This window comes from Peromyscus californicus, unplaced genomic scaffold (assembly GCF_007827085.1).
Source record: "Peromyscus californicus insignis strain IS unplaced genomic scaffold, ASM782708v3 Scaffold_23__1_contigs__length_62951481, whole genome shotgun sequence".
NCBI classification, from domain to species: domain Eukaryota; kingdom Metazoa; phylum Chordata; class Mammalia; order Rodentia; family Cricetidae; genus Peromyscus; species Peromyscus californicus.
Genome location: NW_026294534.1, coordinates 59,730,571 through 59,755,718, shown reverse-complemented (window position 1 = coordinate 59,755,718; position 25,148 = coordinate 59,730,571). Strand labels below are relative to the sequence as shown.

General features: G+C 54.1%; 1 protein-coding gene across 1 annotated transcript; it reads right to left on the bottom strand.

Annotated features, from left to right (window-relative positions):
- Positions 1-2,026: 2,026 nt before the first annotated feature.
- On the bottom strand, positions 2,027-24,656 carry Ap1m1 (adaptor related protein complex 1 subunit mu 1). Its single transcript, XM_052752466.1, has 12 exons — positions 24,496-24,656; positions 17,988-18,144; positions 12,641-12,708; positions 11,444-11,574; positions 11,062-11,209; positions 6,828-6,954; positions 5,598-5,740; positions 5,252-5,323; positions 4,801-4,959; positions 3,294-3,419; positions 2,964-3,039; positions 2,027-2,643 (listed from the first exon to the last, which is right to left on the bottom strand). The coding sequence occupies exons 1-12, from the start codon at positions 24,535-24,537 to the stop codon at positions 2,621-2,623; spliced, it is 1,272 nt and encodes a 423-aa protein (XP_052608426.1). The 5' UTR covers positions 24,538-24,656; the 3' UTR covers positions 2,027-2,620.
- Positions 24,657-25,148: the final 492 nt, after the last annotated feature.

Genomic DNA, 25,148 nt, shown 5'->3' with positions numbered 1-25,148 from the left:
CCAGACCAGGCTCCATTTCATGGTGCCGGTGTGACCGAGCATGGCAGGCTGGGCACAGGCACACCTCAGAGGCTCGAACCTTTAAACTCAGCACCCAGGAGGCAGAAGCAGGATAGCTCAGTGAGCTCAAGGCCAACCTGGCATACATAGTGAGTTCCAGGACAGTTAGGGCTACGTAGAGAGACCCTGTTTCAAAACAACCCAAGCCACCACCAACAAAAACAATAGAAGTCTATCTTCAGAGTTCTAGAGGCTGCCATGTTTTCTGGCACCTTCTCATGTCATCCCAGGGCATGAGGGCAAAATGAGGAAAACTCCCTCCATTGGGAACATTTTTTTTTTCTTTTTAGTGTGGCAACAGAGTCCAGAGCCTTATGTGTGCCAAACCATTTTTTTTTGTTGTTTATTTTTTTGAGACAGGATTTCTCTGTGTAGCTTTGCGCCTTTCCTGGATCTCGCTCTGTAGACCAGGCTGGCCTTGAACTCACAAAGATCCGTCTGCCTCTGCCTCCCAAGTGCTGGGATTAAAGGCATGTGCCGCCGCCGCCACCACCACCACCACCTGGCCCCAACTTTTTTTTTTTTAAAGATTTATTTTTATGGGTCCGGGGAGCTGGCTCAGTAGTTAAGAGCATGTGCTGTTCTCACAGGGACCTGAGTTTTGTTCCCAGTACCCATGCTGGCTTACAACCCCTGCAACTCCAGTTGCATGGGACATCCAATGCCCTCTTCTGGCCTCTCTGGGCATCCATATACCTATGTACTCACCACACCCACAAATAAGAAAGCACATAATAAATATCTTTAAATCTCTATTTTATGTTTATGGGTATGGGTGTTTTATCTGTATGTATGGGTATGTGCCAAGTGCATGCAGTGCCCCAAAGGCCAGAAGAGGGCACTGGGTCCCTTGGAACAACTGGGGTTGTGAGCCTCCCTGTGGGTGCCAGGGTGGAACTCAGGTCCTTTGCAGGAAAGCCACCTCTCCAGCCCTTTCACCCACTTCTTGTTATTTGCTGAGACAGGGTATTATGATCCTCCTGCCTCAACCTCCAAAGTGCTGGAGTCATGGGCATGGGCCACCATACCTGACTTGATTCCTTTTTGTTGTGAGATGTATGCCAGCTCACGTGGAGGTCAGAGGGCAACTTTTGGGAGTTGATCACCTCCGTCTTACATGTGAGTCCTGGGGATTGAACTTAAATCCTCAGACTAGGCAGCAAGCTGGCACTGGTTCTCACATTGGCGAGCAGGTTGCAGGTCAGCTTTCCTCTGCCTCCTGGTGTCTGTGTTCTGAGACACTGTGCTCCACCTTGCTGCCTGCTTGGAGTTGGGCATTCCTGTACCCTCTGATGACCCAGCCAGGCTCTCTGCCTTTCAGCTGCCATTTCTTCTTGTTGGTGTGCAGGGTGGAACCAGAACCCTGCACATCTCTATCCGTCACATGTGCGGGCCAACGGTGGGTGGGTTTTGGTGGCTGGACTCAAACAGGATGCATACAGCCGCAGCCTGCAGTGCTGCAGACCCGTGGAGGATGACGGGGTGGCAGCCCAGTCTCGACTGGGCAGTCCTCAGAGTCACTGGTGGGTAAGGCAGGGCCCTGAGCTGGGAGCTGCCTTGTTGCACTGGGAAGGTTGCTCTTGGCCATGGGAGGTGAGATGCGCGTGACATACCCCAAGTAGGAGTGCAGTGACAGGAAGAGGCAGGAGGGCAGAGGCCACAGACCGACCATGGAGACACAACTTCCAAGCCCATCGGAACTTGGTAACCAGTCTGGCGGCAGAGCCCAGGCCTGGACACGTGGGAACGTGGGAGTCTCCAACCAGGCCACCAGAGGAAGGCCACCATCCACCGGAGACAGCAGGCTAGAGACCCAGCAAGGATAATCTACCCTGTGTCCCTCAGAAGGGCTCCAGCTACCAGGGGAGGGGCCGGCTGGTCCCCTCACTGCTAGGTCTATTTGCCGCAACCCAGGGTACCCAGGTGGGCCTGAACCACAGCACACAGAGAAAGGACAGGCGGCAACTCTAACAAATGGACTTTAATGTCACTGTCACACAGAGGGGTGGAGGGCAAGGTGGCCCTGTACAGTGACAGTAGCCCGTGCCTGGCCAGGGACCCTCGGGGGCAAAGGCTGACACATGTACCCTCTCGGGGAAACACTGATGTGGCCAAGGGCTGGCATGGGAGCACAGCCAGCCAGGCAACTATCCTGGACGTGGACCAGTGTGGGGGGGACAGCTGCTCCAAGTGCTGCATGGTGACTGCACAGGACACATGTAGACAGGTGATGGGACAGCGACAAATGACACCATTAACATGCTGAAATGGCAACCAAACGAGTGTCTGGTGGTGGGTGAGGATGGCGCCCACAGGCGAGTGGCCAGGCATGTGGCACCAGGAGCCGAGGCTCAAGCTGGCTTGTCTCTGGGGGAGGCTGGCTGGCCCTTCCTTCCCACCCTGGATCAGAATGGGACCAGGGAAGGGGTTCTGCGTGGGTCCACGCAGGACTGAGAGAAGGGTTGTTGCTTGTGTCCAGAGCCACCTTCCAGCTTCGGTTTCGGTGCGTGTGGCAAGTGCGTCCTGAGGCCGGGTGGGCTGGGGTGGTTGCAGAGGCCCTTCACTGGGTCCGGAGCTGGTAATCTAGAAACATGGGGCACCCATCCTCAGCTCCACACCGGGATATGGGGCACCACCCTCAGCTCCACACGGGGTCACAGGGCACCCACCCTCAGTTCCACACGGGGATATGGGGCACCCACCCTCAGCTCCACACGGGGTCACGGGGCACCCACCCTCAGCTCCACACGGGGTCACGGGGCACCCCCCTCAGCTCCACACAAGGTCACGGGGCACCCCCCTCAGCTCCACACGGGGTCACGGGGCACCCCCCTCAGCTCCACACAGGAAGCCCCAGCCCAGAAAGACCTCTGCAGGCCCCGCCCGGCCGGGCAGTCGCTCACCTCCGTTCTGTGTGATGTAGCGAACCCAGGGAAGGGCCTGGTAGCCGCTCTTCTCAATGATCTTCAGGTAGCGCACCTGGACACAAAGGCCCTGAGTGTGCTGCACCCCCTATCACCCATCATCCAAGGGGGCAGGCCTGGCACAGCATGAGGGACTGTCAGAAGTGGCCAAGACCCAGCTTTTCAGGGGACCAGAATGTGTCCCTTACCCACACACCTTCTGAGAGGCCCCAAGGAAATAGACCCCATGCCAGGATGGGGTCTGGGGTTCCTGCTGTGACTCTGGGCTCAAGCGTCCCAGGCAGCCGGCCGGCCCTGAGGCACTCATACCTGGATGCCAGAGGTAGTGAAATAGGGGATCTCGAACTTGACACTGATGGGAGGCTTGCCCTCCTTGTCTTCGGCTTCCACACTGGGGAGACCAAAGTGGGCCCTCATGAGGTACTCCTTGCCACCCTGAGGAGCCAACGCAGGAGGCGGTTAGGCAGCTACCCAGCTGCCTGGCCCACAGCCAGTGTGCTGTCTCCCAGGCTGGCCCATGGCTCCCAGGAGCAGAAGCTGGGCAGGCTGTGAAGGGGCTCCTCCAGCTCCTAGGGAGAGACAGGGGCGCTGCCAAGCCAGACCGGCCAGACCGGCCATGGTGGGAAAGGGAGCCTGGGAGCACACTGGGGAGGGTGGTGTGTTCCCTTGCACAGCCCCTCCCACTTGCTCTCAGAACAAGATAAAAGCAAAGGGTCCCAGGGGACTACGAACGGCAGAGTGACAGCAGAGAGCGATGGATGGGTGGGCTAGGTTCCCAGAAGCCCAGCAGTAACTGGCTGGGACCCTTGCCTGCCCGGGCCAGGCAGAGCTTCAGGCCTAGGCCTGGCTGTCCCCTGTGGCTGGCACCCCGGCTCTAACTCTATCTAGGACAGCATGGCCTTTGGTCCTGAGCTCAGGCTGAGGGGTGCAGAAGTAGCTGTGAGTACATAAGGCCCTGCTTAGGAGCTGGGGTGCAGCAGGACTGAGCCTTGGCTCCGGCACAGGTTCTCCGCACCAGCTCCCAGCCATAAAGGACACCGTTTCATCTCCATGGGAGATGGTGAAATAACTCCTGGCACCCAACAAAGTGAGGAGGAAATGGAGAGAGGATCTACCCATGGGAAAACACAGGCAGTTGAGTGGAAGCTGGGTCTGGTGACATGGCACTCAGGAGACAGAGGCAGGAGGATGGTGCCAAGTTCAAGGCCAGTCTCGGATACGTGGTGAGTTTGAGGTCAGCCTGAGCTACACGGTAATTTTTGGGCCAACCTAGGATACATGATGAATTTCAGGCCAGCCTGGGCTACAGTTAGGAGGTCAGTTTGGGCTACACAGTGAGTTGCAGATCACTGAGACTACCCAAGGAGACCCTGTTTCAAACAAAGTTCCCACCAAACAAAATTATGAAACAACTTCCATGTGAAAAGAGAATCTGTAGAAAAAGGTATCACATGTTGCCATGGCTGTGTTGGAGCACCAAGAGAAAGCTCTCCTGGGATGGATCTGCGGCCCACCCTCCCCCAGCCCTGCTGGGGTGCAGAGAGGCTATACCTGTGTTCCTGGCCACTCCCCAGGGCTGCTCCTTGCTCCCAAAAACGCTGTCCCAGAGGTGGAACGGGGTGGTATGGGGAGGTGTTATTTTTATGTGCATCAGTGTTTTGTCTGCATGTGTCTGCGTGAGGGTGTCAGATCTTGTGAGCTGCCATGTGGAACTGAACCTGGGTCCTCTGGAAGAGCTCTTAACTGCTGAGCCATCTCTCCAGCCCCCGGGGGGGGGGGGGCGTGTTTAGGGGCATGTGGCGACTATGGGGCTCACCGGGAAGGACTTGATGGACCACACGATCTCGCTGTTCTCAGGGACCCACTTGACACTCCCCACTGTGGTCTTGAACTTGGGCGAGTCGGCATCATTGGGGACTGGTATGTGGATCTCTACGTTGTTGGCTGTTGACCGCCGCTTGAACTGGCTCTTGGCCTGCAAGGAGGCCCCGGGCAGAGGCTCTGGAGGATGCAGGGAAGGGAGTCTAGCCACCCCCCCCCCCCCAGGCACCTACCAGGGCGACACAGTCCCTGCCTGGCAGTGGGTTCCCACTTTCTACCCCTAGGCTTTTCCAGGCAGTGCCCACACCTGACTCTCCTCCTGTCCCAGGCCTCCAAGGCGCCCGTCCCTCCCTCCAGGACAAGGTGAATGTCTGCAGGATGAGTCTATCTCCTGCTTCCTATTGCTGCGCCAGCACCAGGTGACAGCTGCCCACCCTCCCACTGACCTTGATCATGTACTCGATTCGGCTGTGGGAATGCTTCTCAATCACGGACTCAATCCAGATCAAAGGCTTTACCTGTGGGGAAGGAGGAAGGTGCTCACACCAAATCCCACTTCCTGAGGGGAAACTGAGGCCTGTTCTTTCAGGAGACCAGAGTGCAGGCAAGCGGTGGGGCAGCCTCCTGGGCCCCTATGAAGGTGGAGCAGCTATCACACTGCCCAGCGTCTGCCCAAGAAGTCCAGCATTGATGGTTAAGGCTTCCGCTCACCTACAGGGCTGGAAGGTGGCCCAGAGGGTGTGTCAGAACTGACGCTGAGCTTCCCTGGGAACCTGCAAGTGGGGCACTCACGTGGGTGTTGAGGCGGTAGGACATGAGCTCGAACTCTCCGTCGGGTGGGATGAAGGAGATGGTGCGGTCGTTCTCAAAGCGCGACAGCCGCACACACTGGTGGAACTTCACGTCCTCCAGCTCCACTGACTTGCTCTTCCCTCCTGTGTGAGGCAGGGGTGAAGCTGGCACAGGCTGAGAGTCCCCGTGTCTGCTCTGGCTCCTACTGCTATGACCACCTCGGCAGACCAGAGCCTGCCCCATGCCCACAAGACATGCCTTTGTATACACAAGGGGCCAGTTCCTAGACCACTGCCTGTCATCCTCCTGCCTCCGCATCTCAGCCTGACGCCGGCATGGAGTCCTGGAGTCTGGGCTCCCTGTGCCATGCCGTGTCTTCAGCAGTCAGAGAGCAGCTGGTCAGGACATATTTGCTAAGTGGCTGTAGGTGGCACTATGGTGTCCCACCCACTTCAGAGGGCCCAGGCAGAGCTAGCAAGTCTGGGAGGCTGTGAGGGGCCAGGAACCTCAACTAGGGCCAATGAAGGCCCACAGAAGCCTAGGCACGCCCACCTGTGGAAGCCTCACCATAGAAAGAGCCCACAGTCAAAGGGAAGGGGACCGAGGATGGGGCCAGGCTCTACTCCAGGCTCTGAGTGTGGGGCAGGCTGGGCCTCACTGACGACGTCTAAGTACTCAGACCTTAGCTCTCTGTCACCCTCTTGACAGTTTCACACTGTCGTCCAGGACGGCCTCAAACTCACACTCTTCCCACCTCAGTTTCCTGAGTGATGGATGACAGGCAGTTCCAGCACACTAGCCTGGATCTTTTTGTCTTTTTGGTGCTGGTGGGTACTGAACCCAGGTCTGCTAGGTCAATGCTGACTGTGTACTGATCTGCAGCCCTAGTCTTTGAGGTTTTCTGAGCAATGTGAAAGTCTCTGTTACATCTTATTACTGTGTATGGGAAGGGGGGTGTGCTGCAGTGTACACGTGGCAGTGAGAGGACAATTTGCAGGAGCTGGCCCTCTCCTTCCACCACATGGGCTCAAGAGGTCACACTAAGGTCGTGGGGCTTGGCAGCAAACACCTTTACCTACTGAGCCTCCTCAACGACCCAAGGCATTTTCTTAAACCTGGCACTTGAAAGCAGTTGACCGTCTCACTGGGCAAGCATGCACTTGGGATCAGGTGAGACCACCTCCCTGGGGCAAGACTGATCCAACCTCTGCACTGTTCTCGGGTACTCACGGCCTGTGTTGTCGAAGAGGACCTTGTCATTGAGGCCCAGGCGCAGCTCAGGCATGCCCGAGAGGAAGACCCGCATCTTGATGGAGCCCACAATTTCACTGCGCAGCACGTTGCCATTGGCACTGACCTGGGGACAGTGGGAACCATGTAAGGTGTGACCTCCATCACTTCTGGCTCAATTGCAAGCTCAACTTTCTCCCTAGTGTTTGTCCTGAGGAGGACAAGCAGATGAGCTGGCTGCAGGTGTGAGGGTTCCAAAGCATGGAGGGCTGGGGATACCCCACTGCCAGAGGGAGGGCACTCGCCTAAGCAGATGGGGACCCAAGCCCAGTTTGATACACACAGCAACTGGACTATGGTGTGTGGTGATGTCATCATGACAGCACCACAGGGGCCTACTTGAACCTAGACCGGTCATGGGCCACCAGCAGACACCACCTCTCGGTGACACCAAGGCATATGAGACTGCCAAATGATACAGCAAACATGGCTGCTGCTTCACGGCATGTTTGCCAAAGTTGCAGCCCAATGTTGAAAGGATGGCCCAGGAAACGTGGGTGCAGGGCACACCTGCACAACCCCAGGCACTCTCAGCAGGTTTATGTCAGCATTCACTGCACTGGGGGACGACAGGGAAGCCTTAGGGACTTCCCAGGTCCTTGGTGGTCCTCAAGGGAGCACCATCTTGAGTGTGATTCATCATTTGCAACACACAGCTCTTGGTGCTTCGCAGAAGCCACTACGATAAGCACACCATGAGACAAGGGCAGAAGCACAAGGAAGAAACAACAGAACCCTCAAATGTCTCCATGACCCACAGGGAGAGGAGGAAGGAGAGGGAGAACAGGAAGCAGAAAAGAAGGCAGAACAGCAGACCTTAGTCCAGAAACTCACAGAGCACAGGCGGTCTAAACACACCAATTACAAGATGGAGACGGCCGGGAGGGTGGCGCAGTGAGTGAAGTGCTTGCCATGCAAGCACAAGGGCCTCAGTCCAAGTCCCCAGAGCCCCATGAAGCCGGCGCTTAGGTAAGCACCTGCAGTGGAGGTGGGACGGATCGCCTGGGCCTCCAGGCCTGCTGTGTACGGCAACAAACAAGCAAAGGGCCACCTCAGACAGGGTGGAAGGTCAGGACTGACACCAAGACTGTTGGCCCTCTGCCCTCCACTGTAGCACTCATGCACCTGCATTCTCACACACACACACACACACACACACACACACACACACACACACACACACAGAGTCAAAATGGATTGTCCTTTTTGGGGGTGAAGTCTCGCTATGGAACTCAGACTAGCCTCAACATTATGATTTTCTTGCTTCAGTCTTCCACTTACTGGGAATAGATGGGTGCTACCAGACACCATCTCAGATTAGGTTTTTAAAATGAGGTTCCTACCAGAACTCACTCTGAATAAGCTGTAGGCAATTCAAAGCAGAAGGATTAGGTGTGGTGGTCTGATGAGAAACGCCCTCCTAGCCTCAGGCATTTGAACGGTCCCTCAGTTGGTGCTGTTCGGGAGGCTCAGGAGGTGCGGCCTTGCTGGAGACAGTATGTCACTGGAGATGGGTTTTCAGGTTTCCAAGCCTCAGGCCATTCCCTGTTTACTCTGTTTCATGCTTGCGGCTGGAGATCAGCTTCCAGCTCCATACACCATGTCTGCCACTTGCTGCCATGCTGTCCCTGCCATCATGGACCCTAACCCTCTGGAAACCATAAGCCCAATAAACTCTCTTTCGTAAGGTGCCCTGGTCATGGTGTTTACCACAGCAAGAGAAAAGCAACTAATACATGGGGGAAGCCTAAGTGAGAGATGACGAGCCAGCCAGGCGTGGGGGTACACTCCTGCCGTCCCAGCACTTGGGAGGCTGAGGCAGGCAGACATCTGTGCATTCAAGGACAGTAATGCTGTCTGTCTTACTGGGTGCGGGCTCACTGTACACCTAGTGCAGACATTCCAAGGCCAGGCTGATCCTTTACTGACTTCTCACCATCTGCTCAGATCACTCACAGGAGGAAAAGACTGTCAGCACCAGAATCTAGCAGCACGTCCAATTCTTTTGCTTTGAACAAAAAGCAGGGCCATCTCATCTACCTCAGAGATTTCCATGAGTTCCAGGCTAGCCAGGGCTAAACAGAAAGACCTTGTATTAGAGCAAAACAAAACCGAGACCAGGTACGGAGGCGCACAGCTTTAACCCCAGCACTTTGGGGGCAAAAGCAAACACATCTCTGAGAATCCCAGGCCAGCCAGGGCTATATAGTGAGACCCTCTGATAAGAAACAAACTACAATAAACACAAACCAAACCAAACCAAACAGGTTGTAAGAACATACACTAGGTCTGGTGAGATGGCTCAGCGGTTAAGAGCACTGGCTGTTCTTCCATGGGACCTAGGTTCAATTCCCAGCACCACATGGCAGCTCACAGCAGTCTGTAACTCCAGTTCCAGGGGATCTGACATCCTCACACAAACATATATGCAGGAAAAACACCAATGCACACAAAGTAAAAATAAGTAATTTTTAAAAAGAGCATACACTATGCAAAAACTAATAAAAAGCACTGGGATCTGGGTGTACAGCACCTGGGAGGTGGAGTTTCCGCTCTTGGTTCCCGGCACTCATGTCAGGTGGCTCACAACTGTCTCTAACTGCAACTTCAGTGGATCCTACTCCTTTACTGGCCTCTGTGGGCATCTGCACTCTCAGGCACACACCCCCCGAATGCATACACACATACACACACACACACACACACACACACACACACACGTAATGAAAATTTTTGCCTGATGTGATAGTAACTCTTGATTATTAACCTGACAGGCTCTAGTCACCTAGGAGACAGGCCTCTGGGCAGAGGCAGTCCGGGAGTTTCTAGATTGGGTGAACTGAGGTATGAAGACCCACCCAGAGTGGGAGGCCCCCTCCCATGAGCTGGACTTCTGGATGAGTGAAAAGGCGGAAGCCAGCACCACTGCAGCCTCCATGACTCTGCTTCCTGACTGTGGACACTGTGTGACAGCTGTCCACACCCCTGCCACCATGTCCAAGGGACCCTTCCTCCCTTAAGATGTCAGGTATTCTGTAACAGTTAGACAAGTAACTCACACACCCTGTGTGCAGAGGTCCTGGGGTCCACACCCACTACCACAAAATCCAAACACTAAGCAAGGAACACAGAAGCCAAAAGCTCAAGCCACCCATGATCTCAGCATTCTAGAAAAGTAGCAGTCTTGGGGCGTGCAGTCTTCTAGGGTGGCAATAAGACTCCAGGTCTCTTGGTGACAGAGCTGGCTTCCCAACCTTCTACGTTTATGGGTTTGGTCTGTCACATGTGTGCACATGCCTACATGTGAGCATGTGCAGGCCAGAGTTCCACGTCAGGTATCTGGCCCTCTGGTTCCCCAACCTTTGTTTGAGGCATCCTTTGTCTCTCCTGAGCTGAACTTCTCATGTTGGCTGGGCTATCCTCCTGGCCCGCCCCCTCAGGGTTGGGGTTACAGTGCATGCCACCACACCCAGCTTCCACTCATGTGTTGGGATCTGAACTTGGGTCCTTACCCTTGTACACAAGCGCTCTGCTGGTATACCTATTTTTTACTATGTATGAGTGTACATGATCTGTGTCAGGGTGTCCCCACCTCTATGTGGAGATCAGAAGACAACTTTGTGGTGTTCTCTCCTTTCACCTTTCTGAGGCCTCTGGAGTGGAGCTCAGGTCATTAGGCTTGAGCAGTAACTTGGCTCACTGAGCCATTTCCTTGGCCCTGCATTTCTTTAAATTGTAATTATTTATTATTTGTGTGTGTGTGTGTGTGTGTGTGTGTGTGTGTGTGTGTGTGTGCAAGCATATGCACAACTGCGCACATAAGGTCAGAGGATAACTTGCAGGAGTCACTTCTCTCTTCCCACTGTAAGTCCTAGGATGGAACCCAGATGGGCAGGCTTTGTGGGAAGCCCCTTCTATTTTTGTTTTTCTGAGACAGTGTGACCCAGAAAGGTCTGGAACTTGAGGTCCCCCACCTCACTGTCCTGAGAACCACCACAATGTTGGTCCTACAGCTTCTAAGTGAGAGGGAGGCTGGCACAGAGGGAGCCCTGCCACCTGCTGCAGGCAGGTGAGGTTACCACTTACACACCCATGGCGCTGCTGGTTTTCAGTTTTATCTGGCTTCCACCCTGGAAGACGGCAAGTTAGGAAAAGAAGAGAGAAGGCGGCTTACCAAGAGGTTAACGGCCTCAATGACGTCCAGGAACACTTCGTTCTTCCGGTACTTGATGCCCTCTGAGCGCCAGGACACAGCATTGGTGACGGTGGCCGGGGGCCGAGGGGCCCCCGTTTCCAGCTTGTGGCCTTCCTGAGTGATGTACCTATGGGGCCACCCGCTCAGTTACAGAGGTGACGTGAAATGTTGGACTTTGACACTGGGGTGGGGCTAGGGGGCAGGGGAGCCCAACCACTGGAAGCCCCTGCATCAGCCCAGCACTCCAGAGGCAGAGGCAAGAGGATCAGGACCCTGTCTCAAAATAACCAAAAGACACCAGGGACAGGCAGAGCAACCTGCCTGCCCTGCTGGGCTGGCAACTGAGAACACATGCACTCACTCCTGCAGGATCTTGCTGTCTGTGGTCTGTGGGTAGCCAAAGTCCATGAGCTCGTCCAGCAGCTCGTAGATGATGACGAAGTTGTCTCGGATGCTCTCCTCCTCCAGCTCTTTAAAGTACTCGGAGAAAACCTGAGCAGGGCGCAGCACAGCAGGCCTCAGGCCAGACCCGAGGGCCATTCTGGCCCTCCCTGTGGGTGACACTCCCCATGGGTGATGATGACACGTGCCCTGAACTCAAGGGTCTGAACAGGGACCACAGGCACTGGCCAGGAAGAATGACCCTGTATCAGCACTGCAGCTGTGAGGCCTCCGCAGTCAATTCCAACTGTGTCTGTCACCCCTGTCTCTGACTCAAGGCTGCTGCTCACCTCCCTAAGGTGTTGGCTGTCTGGCCGTAGGCAAGCATTTCCATTTCAGTGGGTAGCTAGGAGGCTAAGGAGGGACCCAGAGGGGTACCAGGAGGCCTGTCTTCATACGGACACTGGAGCAAGTCGGTTATTAGAACAAGCGAGAAAGGCCAGCCCTGGGGAGGATACGTGCCCACATCCCTGCTCACCCCAGCACCCCATCACATCCTGCACGCCAGAGGTGGCAAAGCTAGGCTGTTCCCAGTGGGCCTGCTCAGAAGGAAGTCACCTGGGAACTCTCCCAGTGGGCTCCTTGCTCCATCCTTAGCCCTCGGCTAAGAGGCACCCAAGAAGGGAGGGAGGAGAGACAGAGGGCTCCTGACCCCCAGAGGCACTCAGTGGAAACTCAATGCCAGCCCTGGAGCCCTTGCTCAATCCCAGCAGCAAAAAAGCCAGATTGCCCATAGCTCTGCTGCCTTCATCCCAGTTGACTCAGCAGCCAGAGGTTGCTTTAAATCCAAAGGTGTCCTGGGTAAAGCTGTGCACTAACCAGCATCAGACTGCACATTCCCACACGTCCCCAAGGCCCAGTCCGTCACCTAACTGACCCCAACCCCTATGTCCAGGCACAGGGCCTGGATCACACTATGCACCCTCCTGTCCCCGTACATTTGCACAGCCATGATGTCTCCGCATCTTGATCACTTTCTTGGGGATGCAATGAAGGCCAAAGACCTCACCTGCAAGGAGGCTGAGGCTTCCTAGCCTAGGATCACCTGGGTATACAATGCTACAATCCCTCACTCAAAGCCCTTCCCAGGAGGAAGTCCCACTGCTGGGGGCCTTACCTGCACCACCTTGTAAAGGAAGGAGAATACCAGCGACACACAAGCGTTCTTTTTTGAAGTGGCGACCACTGCATGGTGGCAGAGTCAAGGAGCCTTCTGGGGCTGGGATATCACATCATAGAACCCCCATGTCTCCCTGCCCCAGCTGCACTCCAGCCATCCATTGGGCCCAAGATTAGGACTAAGCCCCCAGTCTGAGCCAGGGCAGGGACATATGGTAAGCAGTCAGTGGAGCCCTGGGGGACACAGGAAGTGGAAGGTTTAAGGGGTGGCTTCCGGATGCTGCATTTAGGAGCAAGACTGGAAGAGCCCAACTGGGTGAGGAAGCAACCAGGGTCAGGCCTGTCTATGTCTTTCTACTGTGCGGCAACACTTTCCCTGGGGAGACCCTACACAGTTCTACTCCCCCAGAGAGGGAGCTCAGGGCAGACCACAGTCTGGGCCATTCCCTTCAGACACCCTTGGGAGCTACCCACTGGTCCACATAAAGTCTGGTCACAGAGAAATCAACACAGGTTGGAAAATAGCTACGTCTGCTGGCATTCCTGAGAAACATCCTGCTATTCTGTATGCTCTCTAAACACATGAGGCCTGTTCTTAAACATGGCCTGGGCAAATGGACAGGACACATACAACATACGTCAACCTGTCCCCCGAGAAATTGGCAGATAGATTTTACAGGGCCTATGCCTATTAGTAAGGGATGCAAATATTTCCTCACCAGAGTGGAGACAGCACAAATCTCTTATAAGCATTTTCGTGCAAGTTGAAGGGACTCTAACCAGCCCAAGCATGGCAAACATGGCTCTGGCAGGCCTTGCCCATCTCCCCCATTCTCTCTGCCGTGCTAAAAATTGTTAGATTACATTTCTAAAGCTAGCCTCCAAAGTCTATTCCCTTATTTGGCCCACTTCCTCCTCCTGAGAGTAACTATCAAGGTCCAGCTATCAAAGTACTGAAGTCCAGCAATCAAAAGCCCCCTTTGGCTAACCTAATTAACATACCCAAATAAAATTAAACCCTTCATTCTAACATGGGTTTCCTCCTTTACCTTTATAAAATGCCATTTGCCTATGGGCCAAGTCAATCCAGAGACAGTCCTTTGTCCCCGGGACAAATATCCTTCCCTGTCTCCCTGTCCCCTTCCCCGTCTCCCTGTCCTCTATCTCCTGTCTTTGTCTTTTACTCCCTGCCCTCTGTCCCTCTGGGGCAAATACATCTCCTTTGTGCTGAGAACTTGGGTCTTGGGGGTCCTGAGCCCACACAGGTCCCTTTACAAGTGAGCAATAGGGGAAGCCACCATTAAGGGTCTCACCCAACTAAGCGTTATATATGGGTGTCCATGAAGAACAGACAGTGACAGAGACAGCCATTTCACTAACGTTGACGTACAGAACTCGGCTGAAGACAACCACCTACCTTACAACACAAATGAGGCTCAGTTAACTGAAAGGAAAAATGGGGGTGCTGAAGAGATGGCTCAGTGGTTAAGAGCACTGGTTGTTCTTCCAGAGGACCTGGGTTCAATCCCAAACACCCACACAGTGGCTCATTACCGCCTGTAACTCTAGTCCCAGGGGGATCCAATACCTCCTTCTAGCCTGCATAGGCACTGTGCACAGACATACATGCATTCAAAATACCCCTACACATAAAAAATAAAAAATTAAAGAAAATTAAAAATAAAAGAAAAAAATGGGTTGTTAAAACAGAGTTTAAATACAAATGGTACCCTACATGGATGGAAAAAGACACTCCCAGAGGCCATAAAGTTACTGAATGAAAATCCTAGTGCCAGGAGTGGGCTGCCTGAAGGGACACTAGCCCACTGGAGCATGGGACTCTGAAAGGCCTTCTCCCCATTTCCTCTGCCTTTCTACAAACCCTTAGATCACATTCCTAAAACTAGCCACCAAGGTCCATTCCTTTATTTGGCCATTTCCTCCTCCTGAGGCTGATTACCAAGGTCTAGCAATCAGAAGTCCCCTTTGGCTCACCTAATTAACATGCCCAATTAAAATGAAACACCCCATGCTAACACGAGGGTTCTCCCCCTTCACCTTTACAAACCACTATTTGCCTATGTGCCATGTCCGTCTCCTACCCAAAGGCAGTCCTTCGTCCCTCCGGAACAAATACCCCTTCCCCTTCTCCCCGTCCCCTATCTCCTTCACTACAGCATCCCAGTCCATCCTAACACAGACCTCCCTTCTTCTCCTCTTTAAATTGCACTGCAGGGTCGTTTGCTGCTGTTTTCTACTTGAATCAGAAAGCAGTCATGTTAACTTTTCTCCCCTGCTTAATAAAGGATCTCTCTGTGAAAACAGGTGTCTGAGTGTGGTTTGTACCTCATACAGGGTCCAGGAGGAAGCCCCTGCTGTGTGTGGGTCTCCTTCTCTACCTCCCTGTGACTTGCTGGCCAGGGAATCCCGAGGCCCCGCAAACCATAAAGGCTATTGATATTACTGTTGGTTGTATGCCAGAACTAGAGGAAAGACCCTATTGCTTAAGACACTGCACACTTTGACTGCAGGACATGGAGAAATAAAGTTGGGACTGGAAATTCCCACCCTGCTGGCTGGCTTTTACAGGTGCCAGAGGGGCCATGCCTGATGCTGGTGAACTGTCACCAACATTCCTGCTCAGCTATGGACCCTGCATGCTAAAATACCGACATGATGGGCAACACTTGCCTGATTGTGAAGTAGTGGCTTGGTGATCATGGATAAGACCAACAGCCTTTCTATTGGCTTTCAGGTCTGCTCCACAAGAGGAAGTTCACATCTGATATTATCTGCCAGGACAAAAACCTGTGGCTGGGGAGGTTCCAGGTCCTAATGGGAAAGCAACTTGTACTGTTTTACCAGGTTGATGTGATGTGCCTGTCAAACTGCCTTCTAAACATGTGTGTTTACCAATCACCAATGTTGTCAGCCTCAACTCATACATAACTGGTGAAATTCCTTGTTAGAATTCCCGGCCACTCCCCCAGCTGCATGCGCACATGCACAGTTCAGTAGCCAAGCAAGGGGCCTTACACCTTACGTCATCTGTGCGCAACGAGGTCACGCAATCTGCGCACGCGTGGTGTAACTCCATAAGCCCACATGGGCAGGTGCAGGGGAATCCTTAAAAAGCCAGTCACAGGCCGGGCGGTGGTGGCGCACGCCTTTAATCCCAGCACTCAGGAGGCAGAGCCAGGCGGATCTCTGTGAGTTCGAGGCCAGCCTGGACTACCAAGTGAGTTCCAGGAAAGGCGCAAAGCTACACAGAGAAACCCTGTCTCGGAAAACCAAAAAAAAAAAAAAAAAAAAAAAAGCCAGTCACAGACTCCTCCCCTCTCTTCTGCTCTCTCTTCATCCCTTCTCTCTCCCTTCTCCTCATTTGTCTTCCACAGGCCTGGCCAGGCTCTCTTCTGTCCCCACCCCCAATAAAGCTCTGATACTGGGTTTTGTCATGCCTCGTGACCTTTCCTCACAGAGTGAAAGCGCCTCATTTAAAACCAACATTCCTCACAGTGGATTAATTTTTAGCCATAAGTGGACATTTGTAGTTATCCCTTCAATGTCAGGGATCATAGTGGAACCGGGGTGGGAAGAATGTTAAAGCTGGGGGAAGGAGTGGAGTGTTGTATAGCAGTTTCCATCCCGCAGGGAAACTTCTTAAGCAGTAAACAACTCCAAATAGCTCCAGGAAGTCCCCGAAACTGAGCAGATTCACTAGGCCTCTTCTTCCCAAGAGTAAACAAGCAAAGTTGCAAAGAAGACTCTGAGACCAGATCAGCTACCTGGAAGAAGCAGAGACCAGCAGAGGTAGCTGCCTGGCAGAAGTTTAGACCAGAGGCACTTGGAAGGGACAATCTAACCTGCTGAGCTGCCTGTAGACTGTGCAGGGACTCAGGTTCCCAGCTTTCTTGAGTTGTCACCTATGCTGGGGTGGGTTTTGGAGATGCATTTGTCTTTGAGTCATCGCTGCTCCTGTAAGTGACCCATAATCCTATATGTAACTGTAGTAAACTCATTGGTTCACCAAGTTGGACTTTGCTGGTATCCATACTTTGGTCTGTCTTGAGCTACCAATGTAATGTCTCCCCAGCAAAAGTTCTGTCACACAGCACCTTTCTCGCCTTGCAGACCACACTAGGCCAATCATACTTTTTACAGAAACTTCCAGATCTCCCCAGCTGGCTGAGGCTGCTAGATTCACAACAAATGTGCTGGAGAAATGTGCCTGCCAGCCCTCAGGAAGTTCATACTTCCCTTTCTCATCAGCCTGAGCTATCGGGGAGGTCTGTGGCCAGTCTCCAAGTCCCTGTTTATGCCACACCCATGCACTGGGTAGGAAGGCCCGGGAAGGAGGGAGAAGGCCATGTCCACTTGAGCCTTGCCCCAGTTATAGAACAGGATCCAGGTATAAGCTGGAAACTCACAGGACCACAGCAGAGGGGGCTGGGCAGGCGGGGGAGGGGCAGCGGTGGAGGATGCCCCAGTGCAGTGTGTGTGTGTGTGTGTGTATGTGTGTGTCGGGGGGTGGGGGGAGCCCTTTTATGCCCCTGCTGCCACACTGTGGTACTGTAGTGGCAGGGACTCATCTGCTGGTCCAACTAAGCTCAGACCACAAGCGCCTCACCTATTCCTGCACTGGGCAGCCATAGCCTAAAGTGTGGCTTCAAGTGACAACCATCTTTCTCTTAGAGGTCCCAGGCCACCTACATCCTCTCCAGAGCTATCCTCAGGGCTTCTAGAGATGGGGATATTTCTGGGACTCACCCTGCGGGGGGCGGGGGAGCACTTATCACCACAGCTAACCTGTGGTTCCAGGAGCATGCCTGGGTGGGAGGGCGGGGCAGGAGCTGCAAGGCCAGAACATGTGTCCATAGGAGGAGGCAGCATCTGCCTCTGTTGGGGACACACACACATTCACTTACTGACCCTGAGGGCCTGCAGCTGCAGGGCTGGTGCTCCCCACTGCTTACTGCACAGCCAAAGCCCCAAGTGGTGGGTACACTCATTTCATGCTTGGTTTGAGGCTGAAGACGGGCTGGGGATGCAGGGCACATGAAAACTCCCCACTCCTACTCCGACCCCACTTCCCTCATTTCTCCATCCCTGCCTCTGACAATCTGGCCACCCCGTCCAAAGACCAACCCTGTCAACATGACATGTCTCCAACCAAAGCCAACCTTGGGCCCAGCTGGCCCCTACTCTTGCCATGTGTCCCTCCCTCCCCTGGGCAGCAGCTTTGGAATACTTAGCATTCCCTAAACTTGTGCCCTCTGGCTGCCCAGCTGTCCTGTGCCAGTGGGCAGGCATGTCACTCCCAAGCCCCTGCTCCGCAGCAGGGATACGGTACAGGTTGTTGTGCTTAATCCACATGAAGCGAACGCCGCCATGCGCCAAGATAGGTGACAGCATGCCCTCCTCCTCCTTCTCCATCAGGATTGGCATGAAGTGCTCCACCTCTGACATGTCCACATCCCCACGGTAGTTCCGGCAGATGAGTACCTGCAACAGGAAGGAAAGAAGCGGTGGCTTCCACTCTTGAGTGCCTGGGTAGGGGTGGGAACCATCTGCGAAGGGACAGGACCTCAGGCCAATCTGGCTTCCACCCAGGCAAGTTCCACCACAAGGCTCTCCTGCAGTCAGAGGGCAGGAGAGGGGAGGGACTGAATCCCTCAGACACCAGGGCAAGCCCTGCTCCATGAGCACTCCATGCAGACTGCTGGTGCACTTGCCTCTCCTGACAGCATCAGACACCCAATCTCCAAGGAGTCCAAGTTCATGGAACCCCACTGAGGCCTGCACAAGTGTAGCCCTGCCCTGTCTTCCTCCTCACCGCCCATCACCAAGAGGACTGTGGAATGAGGACAACCATACTGCAAAGACAGTGGTTCCTCAGAAAGTGACACCAGAGTTAAATATGACCCAGTGGCTCCTCCTGGAGACACTTACAGTGGAGAAGCTATGTGTGTCAGAGGACATTCAAAGGAGAGTAGAATTGGACCTAATGAGCCCAGGCTAGTCTCAAATCCACTATGTAGCCAATGATGACCCTGAAATCCTGTTCCTCCTGCTGCTACCTCCTGAGTGCTGGGATGACAGGCGTGAGCTACCACCCCTAGCCCACATATATGAATACTTCAGTGGCTGAATTTTAAACAGACCTGGACTAGAGGCAAGGACATGTCTTTCAACAGATGCACAGAGCATCTGGGTCTGTAACGTCCCAAAGCACTCCACAGCTAGGTTTCAGGACCCCAGGATTCCAGAATCTGAGGGCCCTCCAATCTCTACACAGTGCCTTGGTATCTGTGGACAGCCTCCTCTGACAAGAAAGATGCCTGTAGCTTTTGCTTTGTTGAAATGATTTCACTGTGTAGCCCAGGCTAGCCTCAAACTCATGGCAATCCTGAGTGCTGGGATTATAGGCATGAGTCACCAAAGCCAGTTCAAATGCAACACCTTTGTGTGTGTGTGTGTGTGTGTGTGTGTGTGTGTGTGTGTGTGTGTGTGTGTGTAGTACAAGAACCTGAATGTGGAGGCCAGGGGATGGCATGGGGTGTTTTCCTCAACCTTACATACTGAGCAGGGTCTCTCACTTGAGCTCAGAGCTTGCCACCTCAGCTAGCCAGCATGCTCCTGGGATCCTGGGGCACCATACCGACCTGGCATTTATGTGGGTTCTGGGGATCTGAACTCAGACCATTATAGTTATATAGCAAGCACTTTCTCTGCTGAAAATACTCTGCCAACCATGGTGACACACACTTTTAATCCTAATGCTTGGGGGGCAGAGACAGGGGGATTCCTGTTAGTTTACATAGTAAGCTTCAGACCAGACAGAGTGAGAACCTGTCTTTAAAAAAATCCCAGAGCTGCCGGGGTGGCGGCGGCGTATGAGCCTGGAGGTGGTGGCGCACACCTTTAATCCCAGCACTTGGGAGGCAGAGGCAGGCGGATCTCTGAGTTTGAGACCAGTGTGATCAACGAAGTGAGTTCTAGAACAGCCAAGGCTACATGAGAAACCCTGTCTCGGAAAAACCAAAACCAAAAATCAATCAATCAATCAATCAATCAATCAATCAATCCCAGGGTTGCCAGGCATAGTGGCATACTTGGAAGGAAGAGGCAGGTGGATCTGAGTTCAAGGCCAGCCTGGTCTACAGAGTGAGTTCTAGGACAGCCAGGGCTACACAGAGAAACCCTGTCTCAAAAAACAAGCAAGCAAACAAATAAATAAATAAATTCTAGAGGTTGGAGAAACAGCTCATTGCTTAAGTCCAATGCTGTTCAGAGGCCCATGTTCAGTTCCCAGCATCTACATCAAGTAACTCACAACTGCTTATAACTCTAGCTCTAGGGAATCTGATTTCTTTTGACCTCCACGGCACCTGCACTCTACACACCCAATCTCCCTCCCTCTCTCTCTCTCTCTCTCTCTCTCTCTCTCTCTCTCTCTCTCTCTCTCTCTCTCTCTCACCCCCCACACACAAACATACACACACATGAAATTTTGAAAAATCACGATTTCCCATCCAGAGTTAGCTGAGCACAGATATAGAACATGAATACAGGCCTCGGGACTATGAGCTGCAAGACACGAGGATGCCCAGGGTGGGCTCTGCCCTCAGAGTCACTGTGCACACTGAAAGAACAGATGGAAGTGTACCCTGGAGGACCCAAGGAAATGGGATGGAAACGTGAGTGGCTGCAGGGGAGGGAGGGCTGAGGATGGCCTGCTTACTCAGGGCCCAGTGCCCATCTTGTCACACTGCCCGCTGTCGCATGGCTGGCCGGCTTGGGCAGTGCTGCAGTGCTCCCGAGCTGCCATGCTGTACAGACACCACCCGCCTCAGAAGCTGTCATTTCAGAAAACATTCTGTCTGTTGCTTACAGCTGGGGCAGTGCAGTGAAAGTGGTTCCCTTCCTAAGCCCTTGGGCCCTGTGGGGACATAGCACCCACTGGGTAAGCTTCTGGGTCTGATGCCCTGGCCGAGGGCCTCCCCTTTGCCCACTCCTATTCTTCTTGCTATCTCTTATATGATAGGCTGGTTTGACAGGTAGATGACAGTGCCCAGAGAGGTGGAGCAGCCTGCCTGAGGTAACACAGCAGGCAGAGCAAGGTCAGGATCTAAGTGACATCCTCATTTCCATCTACTTCCTGTGCTCACTGGGAACTGCTGTCCTGGGCAGCTCTGAGCCCACTTCTCCCCGATGTGTCCAGGGACTAGACGGGACTGGTCAAAGAGTCAGCCAGGAGTACCTGACAGGTCACCTCACCAGGGCTGTCCAGGGGTTTGCTTGCTCAGCAAATGTGCACCATGTGCCCATATGGTTGCTACCACCATGGCAGCCAAGGCAGACATGGTTCCTGCAATGTCACAGCTGTCTGGACATAAATAATGGGAAAACCTTTCTGCTAGCCCCACCTTCTCAAAGTCTGATGGGATGGCAGGGGATGGCAGGAAACCCCTAGGGACTCAGGGAGGGAATTCGCCTCTGAGCTGGTGTGGCACTGAGGGAGGCAGGTGAGACACTGAGGCCACAGCTCCTCTCTCTGCCATCCTCTCACTCCATGGTCCTTCCCCATGAAGCGGAAGAGGATTCAGCTTCAATAGAAGCTAGACGGAGCAGCCTCTCCCTGTTCAAACCCATCAGGAAGCTCAGGGGCAGTTGCCTGTCCCCAGAGGAGGGGGATGATTATCACATCCCTGCTCTTTGCCCCTGCAGCAGTACCATTCACCTCCGAGACCCATGGCCTCCAGGATGCCCCATGGTCCCATAGCAACTGCACTCTGGACATCTTCCAGGTACACCCTGTCATTCACAGTCCCTCTCCACCAGAGCAAGTGGCACGCTGTCTTTCCCATGGCTCCTTTTCCTTCTTAGCACAGCACCCTTCCTGAGTTCTGTCTGACAGCCTGGTTTTGCTCTGGGCATCTAAAGCCAGTGTTGAGTGAGTTGGGAGTATCTGCTCTTCTCAGGAACGTCCCAGGATAAGGGAACAGACAGATAAACATGCTTGTGATGCAGTGAGCAGCCTGGGCCAGAAGATGAAGTGTGGTCAGGGTAGGGAGGGCTGGAATATGATCTCAGCCAGGGCAAGCAGGAAAGGCTTCCTGGAGGAGGTGCTGTTTTGAGTTGAAGCCAGGCCACACATCTCTCCACAGGACCAAGTACAAAGGTCCCAAGGCAGAAGCAGACAGATTGTCCAGGGACCTGCTTAGAGTCCCCACTGCCTGAAGTGGAATGAGCCAGGACCACGTGTACAAAAAGGCACTGTGCTGGGGGGCTATGAGAACTCAGACTACAAAGGTCCTTGTGAATAACAGGGGGCAGCCTGGAGTTTTGTTTTCCGTGTCCGGAAAAACAGCATTGAGAAGGAGGGGAAACCGAGAGCTCAGCACCCCAGACCTGGGGTCCCCAGGGCCACGCTGCCAAGCAGGGAAGCTGCAGGGTAGCTGGGGAAGCACAAACAGCAGTCCAGCGCTCTTGGAAGACCTCCTGCTGTCCAAAGGTGGCCACGTGAGATCCCTCGGTAATCAGAGGCTCAGCCTGGCACATTGTCAGGAGGTTGTCTCCATTTTTGGAAGGAGGCGGAGAGATCTACAGCCTCCCCGGGAAGCTTTCCAGAGGCAGGTCTGCTCACACCCCATCCTGGGGCCTCCTTCCTGGAACTGCAGTGGCCCTGGGGCCTCCTCCATTGGAGCCCTAAGCTGCCACCACTAGTCTGTGGCTGCCTTATACCTTGCATGCTAATTGGGACACCTGTCACCTCCTCAGAACCAGCTCAGGTGCCCAGTTCTGCCTGGAAGTCTTTTGTAACTTTGTCTGATTGCCAAACAGAAGGCAAGCAACCCTTAAGCTGCTGGTCCAATTGTTTCCTGCTAGGCCAGGAAGCCTGTGGAGCCTAAATAGCATGCTCTGTGGGCCTTGTGCAGGGCTAGGCCTGTCTCACCCTATAATAACCCAGATAAGACTCTTTGGACCAGCCAGGAAGGCAAAGCTCAGAGAGGCCACGGGTTTGTCTATGGTCACACACCTCAGCTGCAGAGATGGGTTGAGTCCACACATGAATCTAGCTCTATAGCTTGAGTCCAGGATGGGGCACCTGCTAGGTGCCAATGGGGTGCTGGCTAAAGGAACAAGCAAGCCATGACAGGCAGCCCATTGTACCTCCAGGCCAGAAGGCAGAGCATGTGCCTAAGGAACATTGCGCCTACCAGGTTCCCAGAAGGCTGTGGAGGAAGCCCAGATCTGGGACTCACCAGTTGTTGACCTTGGGTGGCATCCAAGGCAGGCACATACTCAAGGGACTAAGGAAAACGCTGGGGCTGGGGCACTCCACCTCTTTACTTCTGAACACCTCCAGCTCTTCCATGTGGGTTGGACACCAATGTTCTTTCACTGATGAATGTTGGACTTGTTTACTATAGCCGGACCTGTTCTGGTAGCTTCCCAACATTAGAGGCTGGCCACCTGCCTTCAACCTTAAAGGACTGAGGGAAAGTGACAGCCATTTCTGAAGGCTGAACAAACATTCCTGTAAGAGGCTTTTGTACTGAGCACACTGTGGCTCCCCGACACAGCACTCCTTGAACAGACTTGAGGCACTGGGTTATATCCTCAGCATTACAAAACCATAAATTAGCTGTACGCAGATCCCATGTAAAAGAGCCAGGTGGTGGTGGTGGTGGTGGTGGTGGTGGTGGTGGTGGTGGTGGTGGTGTGGTGCACACCTTTAATTCCAGCATTCCTGAGGCAGAGCAATCCTATCTGAGGTCAAGGCCAGCCTGGTCTACAGAGTGTGCTCAGGACAGCCTGGGCTACACAGAGAAACCTTGTCTTATAAAACCAAGGGGTGAGGGTTAGCCAGGTGCTGCTGGGAAGTACAGACAGGGAGATCCAAGTGACTTAAAAGGCCAGGCAGCCAGCCTCGCTGAATCAGTCTAGTGACTGAGTTTGATAACAAGAGCCCATGTAAGGGTAGCAGGGTCTCCTTCCTCCATACACATGTGCAAACCCACACAAACACACACAAACGAAGTTTTCTTCCACAGATACTCCTGGGGAAGATGCCCGAGTCCTGTTTCTGTCCAGGGCCTTCATGTCTCAGCAGTCTTGTTTTTCCCCAGACAGGAAAGCTCTTTCTGACTCCCAGCTGGGGCTGCCAGTCCGTTATGAACACACGTCCTCAACAGTCATTCATTTATCGGTGCCTTTTCAAGTGACTGAGCTTAGCTGTGTCGGGCTCTGCCCACCCACGGTGGCCCAGGGCTTAGCACCCTGCCTGGCTTCTCTGAAAGCATCAGTTGAAAGCAAGGACGCTTGGGGTGGGGCTTTCAGACCGCTACTTCCCAGTAATCAGTGTGACTCTGGGCAGTCAGTTTCCCCCTCGGTAAGACCGCATTCCTATCGCCCTCCTCTCTTAACTCAATGTCACAGGAAGCGCAGCTGCTCTAGGGAGAAAGCGCTGAAGGCTGCAGGCTGCGGAGGGAGGGGCTGACCAGAGGACACAGTCCCCACCACGCCTCCGGCCAAGGGTCGCGCGGGGTCCTCAGCTTCCGGTCCAAAGCATAGGCCAAGCCCGGTACCCGGGCGCCCGAGGCGGGAAAGGAGCTAAGCGGACGGTTTCCTAGCAACCATAGCCCACCAAGTTAGCTAGAGACGGGGCGGGACTCGCAAAGACCACCGGCCGTTTCCTAGCAACAGGGCGGGCCGGCAATTGAGGCTGCCCCGCCTGCCTGACGCCCAGGCAGGGCCGGCCGGCCAGTTACCTAGCAACAGGGTGGGTCCCGACAGGGCGAGGGCTCCGCTGTTGCTTGGCAACGTAGAGGGTGGAGAGCCCTTCAGTACCTTGCCTTTCAGGTCCAGTACGTAGACGGCGCTGGCGGACATGGCGGCTTTGGAAGGCCTCGGCAATAGCCGAGGGCGGCGGCAACGGCAGGAACTGCCGGCGTTCAGCAAGGCCCGGCGCGCCCCGCGACACTTCCCCTCCACTTCCGGTCCATGAAGCAGCGCGTGGACCGTTATGTCCGGTCTGAGGGGAAAGTCGCGAGTGCGCAGGTGCGCAACGGAATAAGTGCAGGCGCAGTACGAGCTTCGTGGCAGTACTTTTCATCCATAGCCCAAACGGGCCGGAAGTAAGTTCCAGTGGGCGGGGCCTCCTGGTGGGCGGGGCCTGGAGGGCCTGGGCAGGGCAGCTTCTCTTCTGTGGCTGGCAGACTGGCGGTGGAGGAGGGTGGACGCTTTCAAACCCGCTGCTGTGGAGAGACTCTGAAAGCGGAACCGATTTGGGTCAGCCTTGCATTCGGCAGAAGTCTAGTAAACTAATGTCCGGTCACCAGCTGTGATTCGCTGTAAGGTGGCGATTAAAGGAAGTCAGTCTCTGAATGGCAATCAAACCTTATCAGTAGTTACCTGTCACCTGTCAGTGTCAGCCTGTCAATGACTGCCCCACCCCGGCTTGTCCCAGTGAACCCAGGCGACTAGCACGTGTGTTTCTTAGC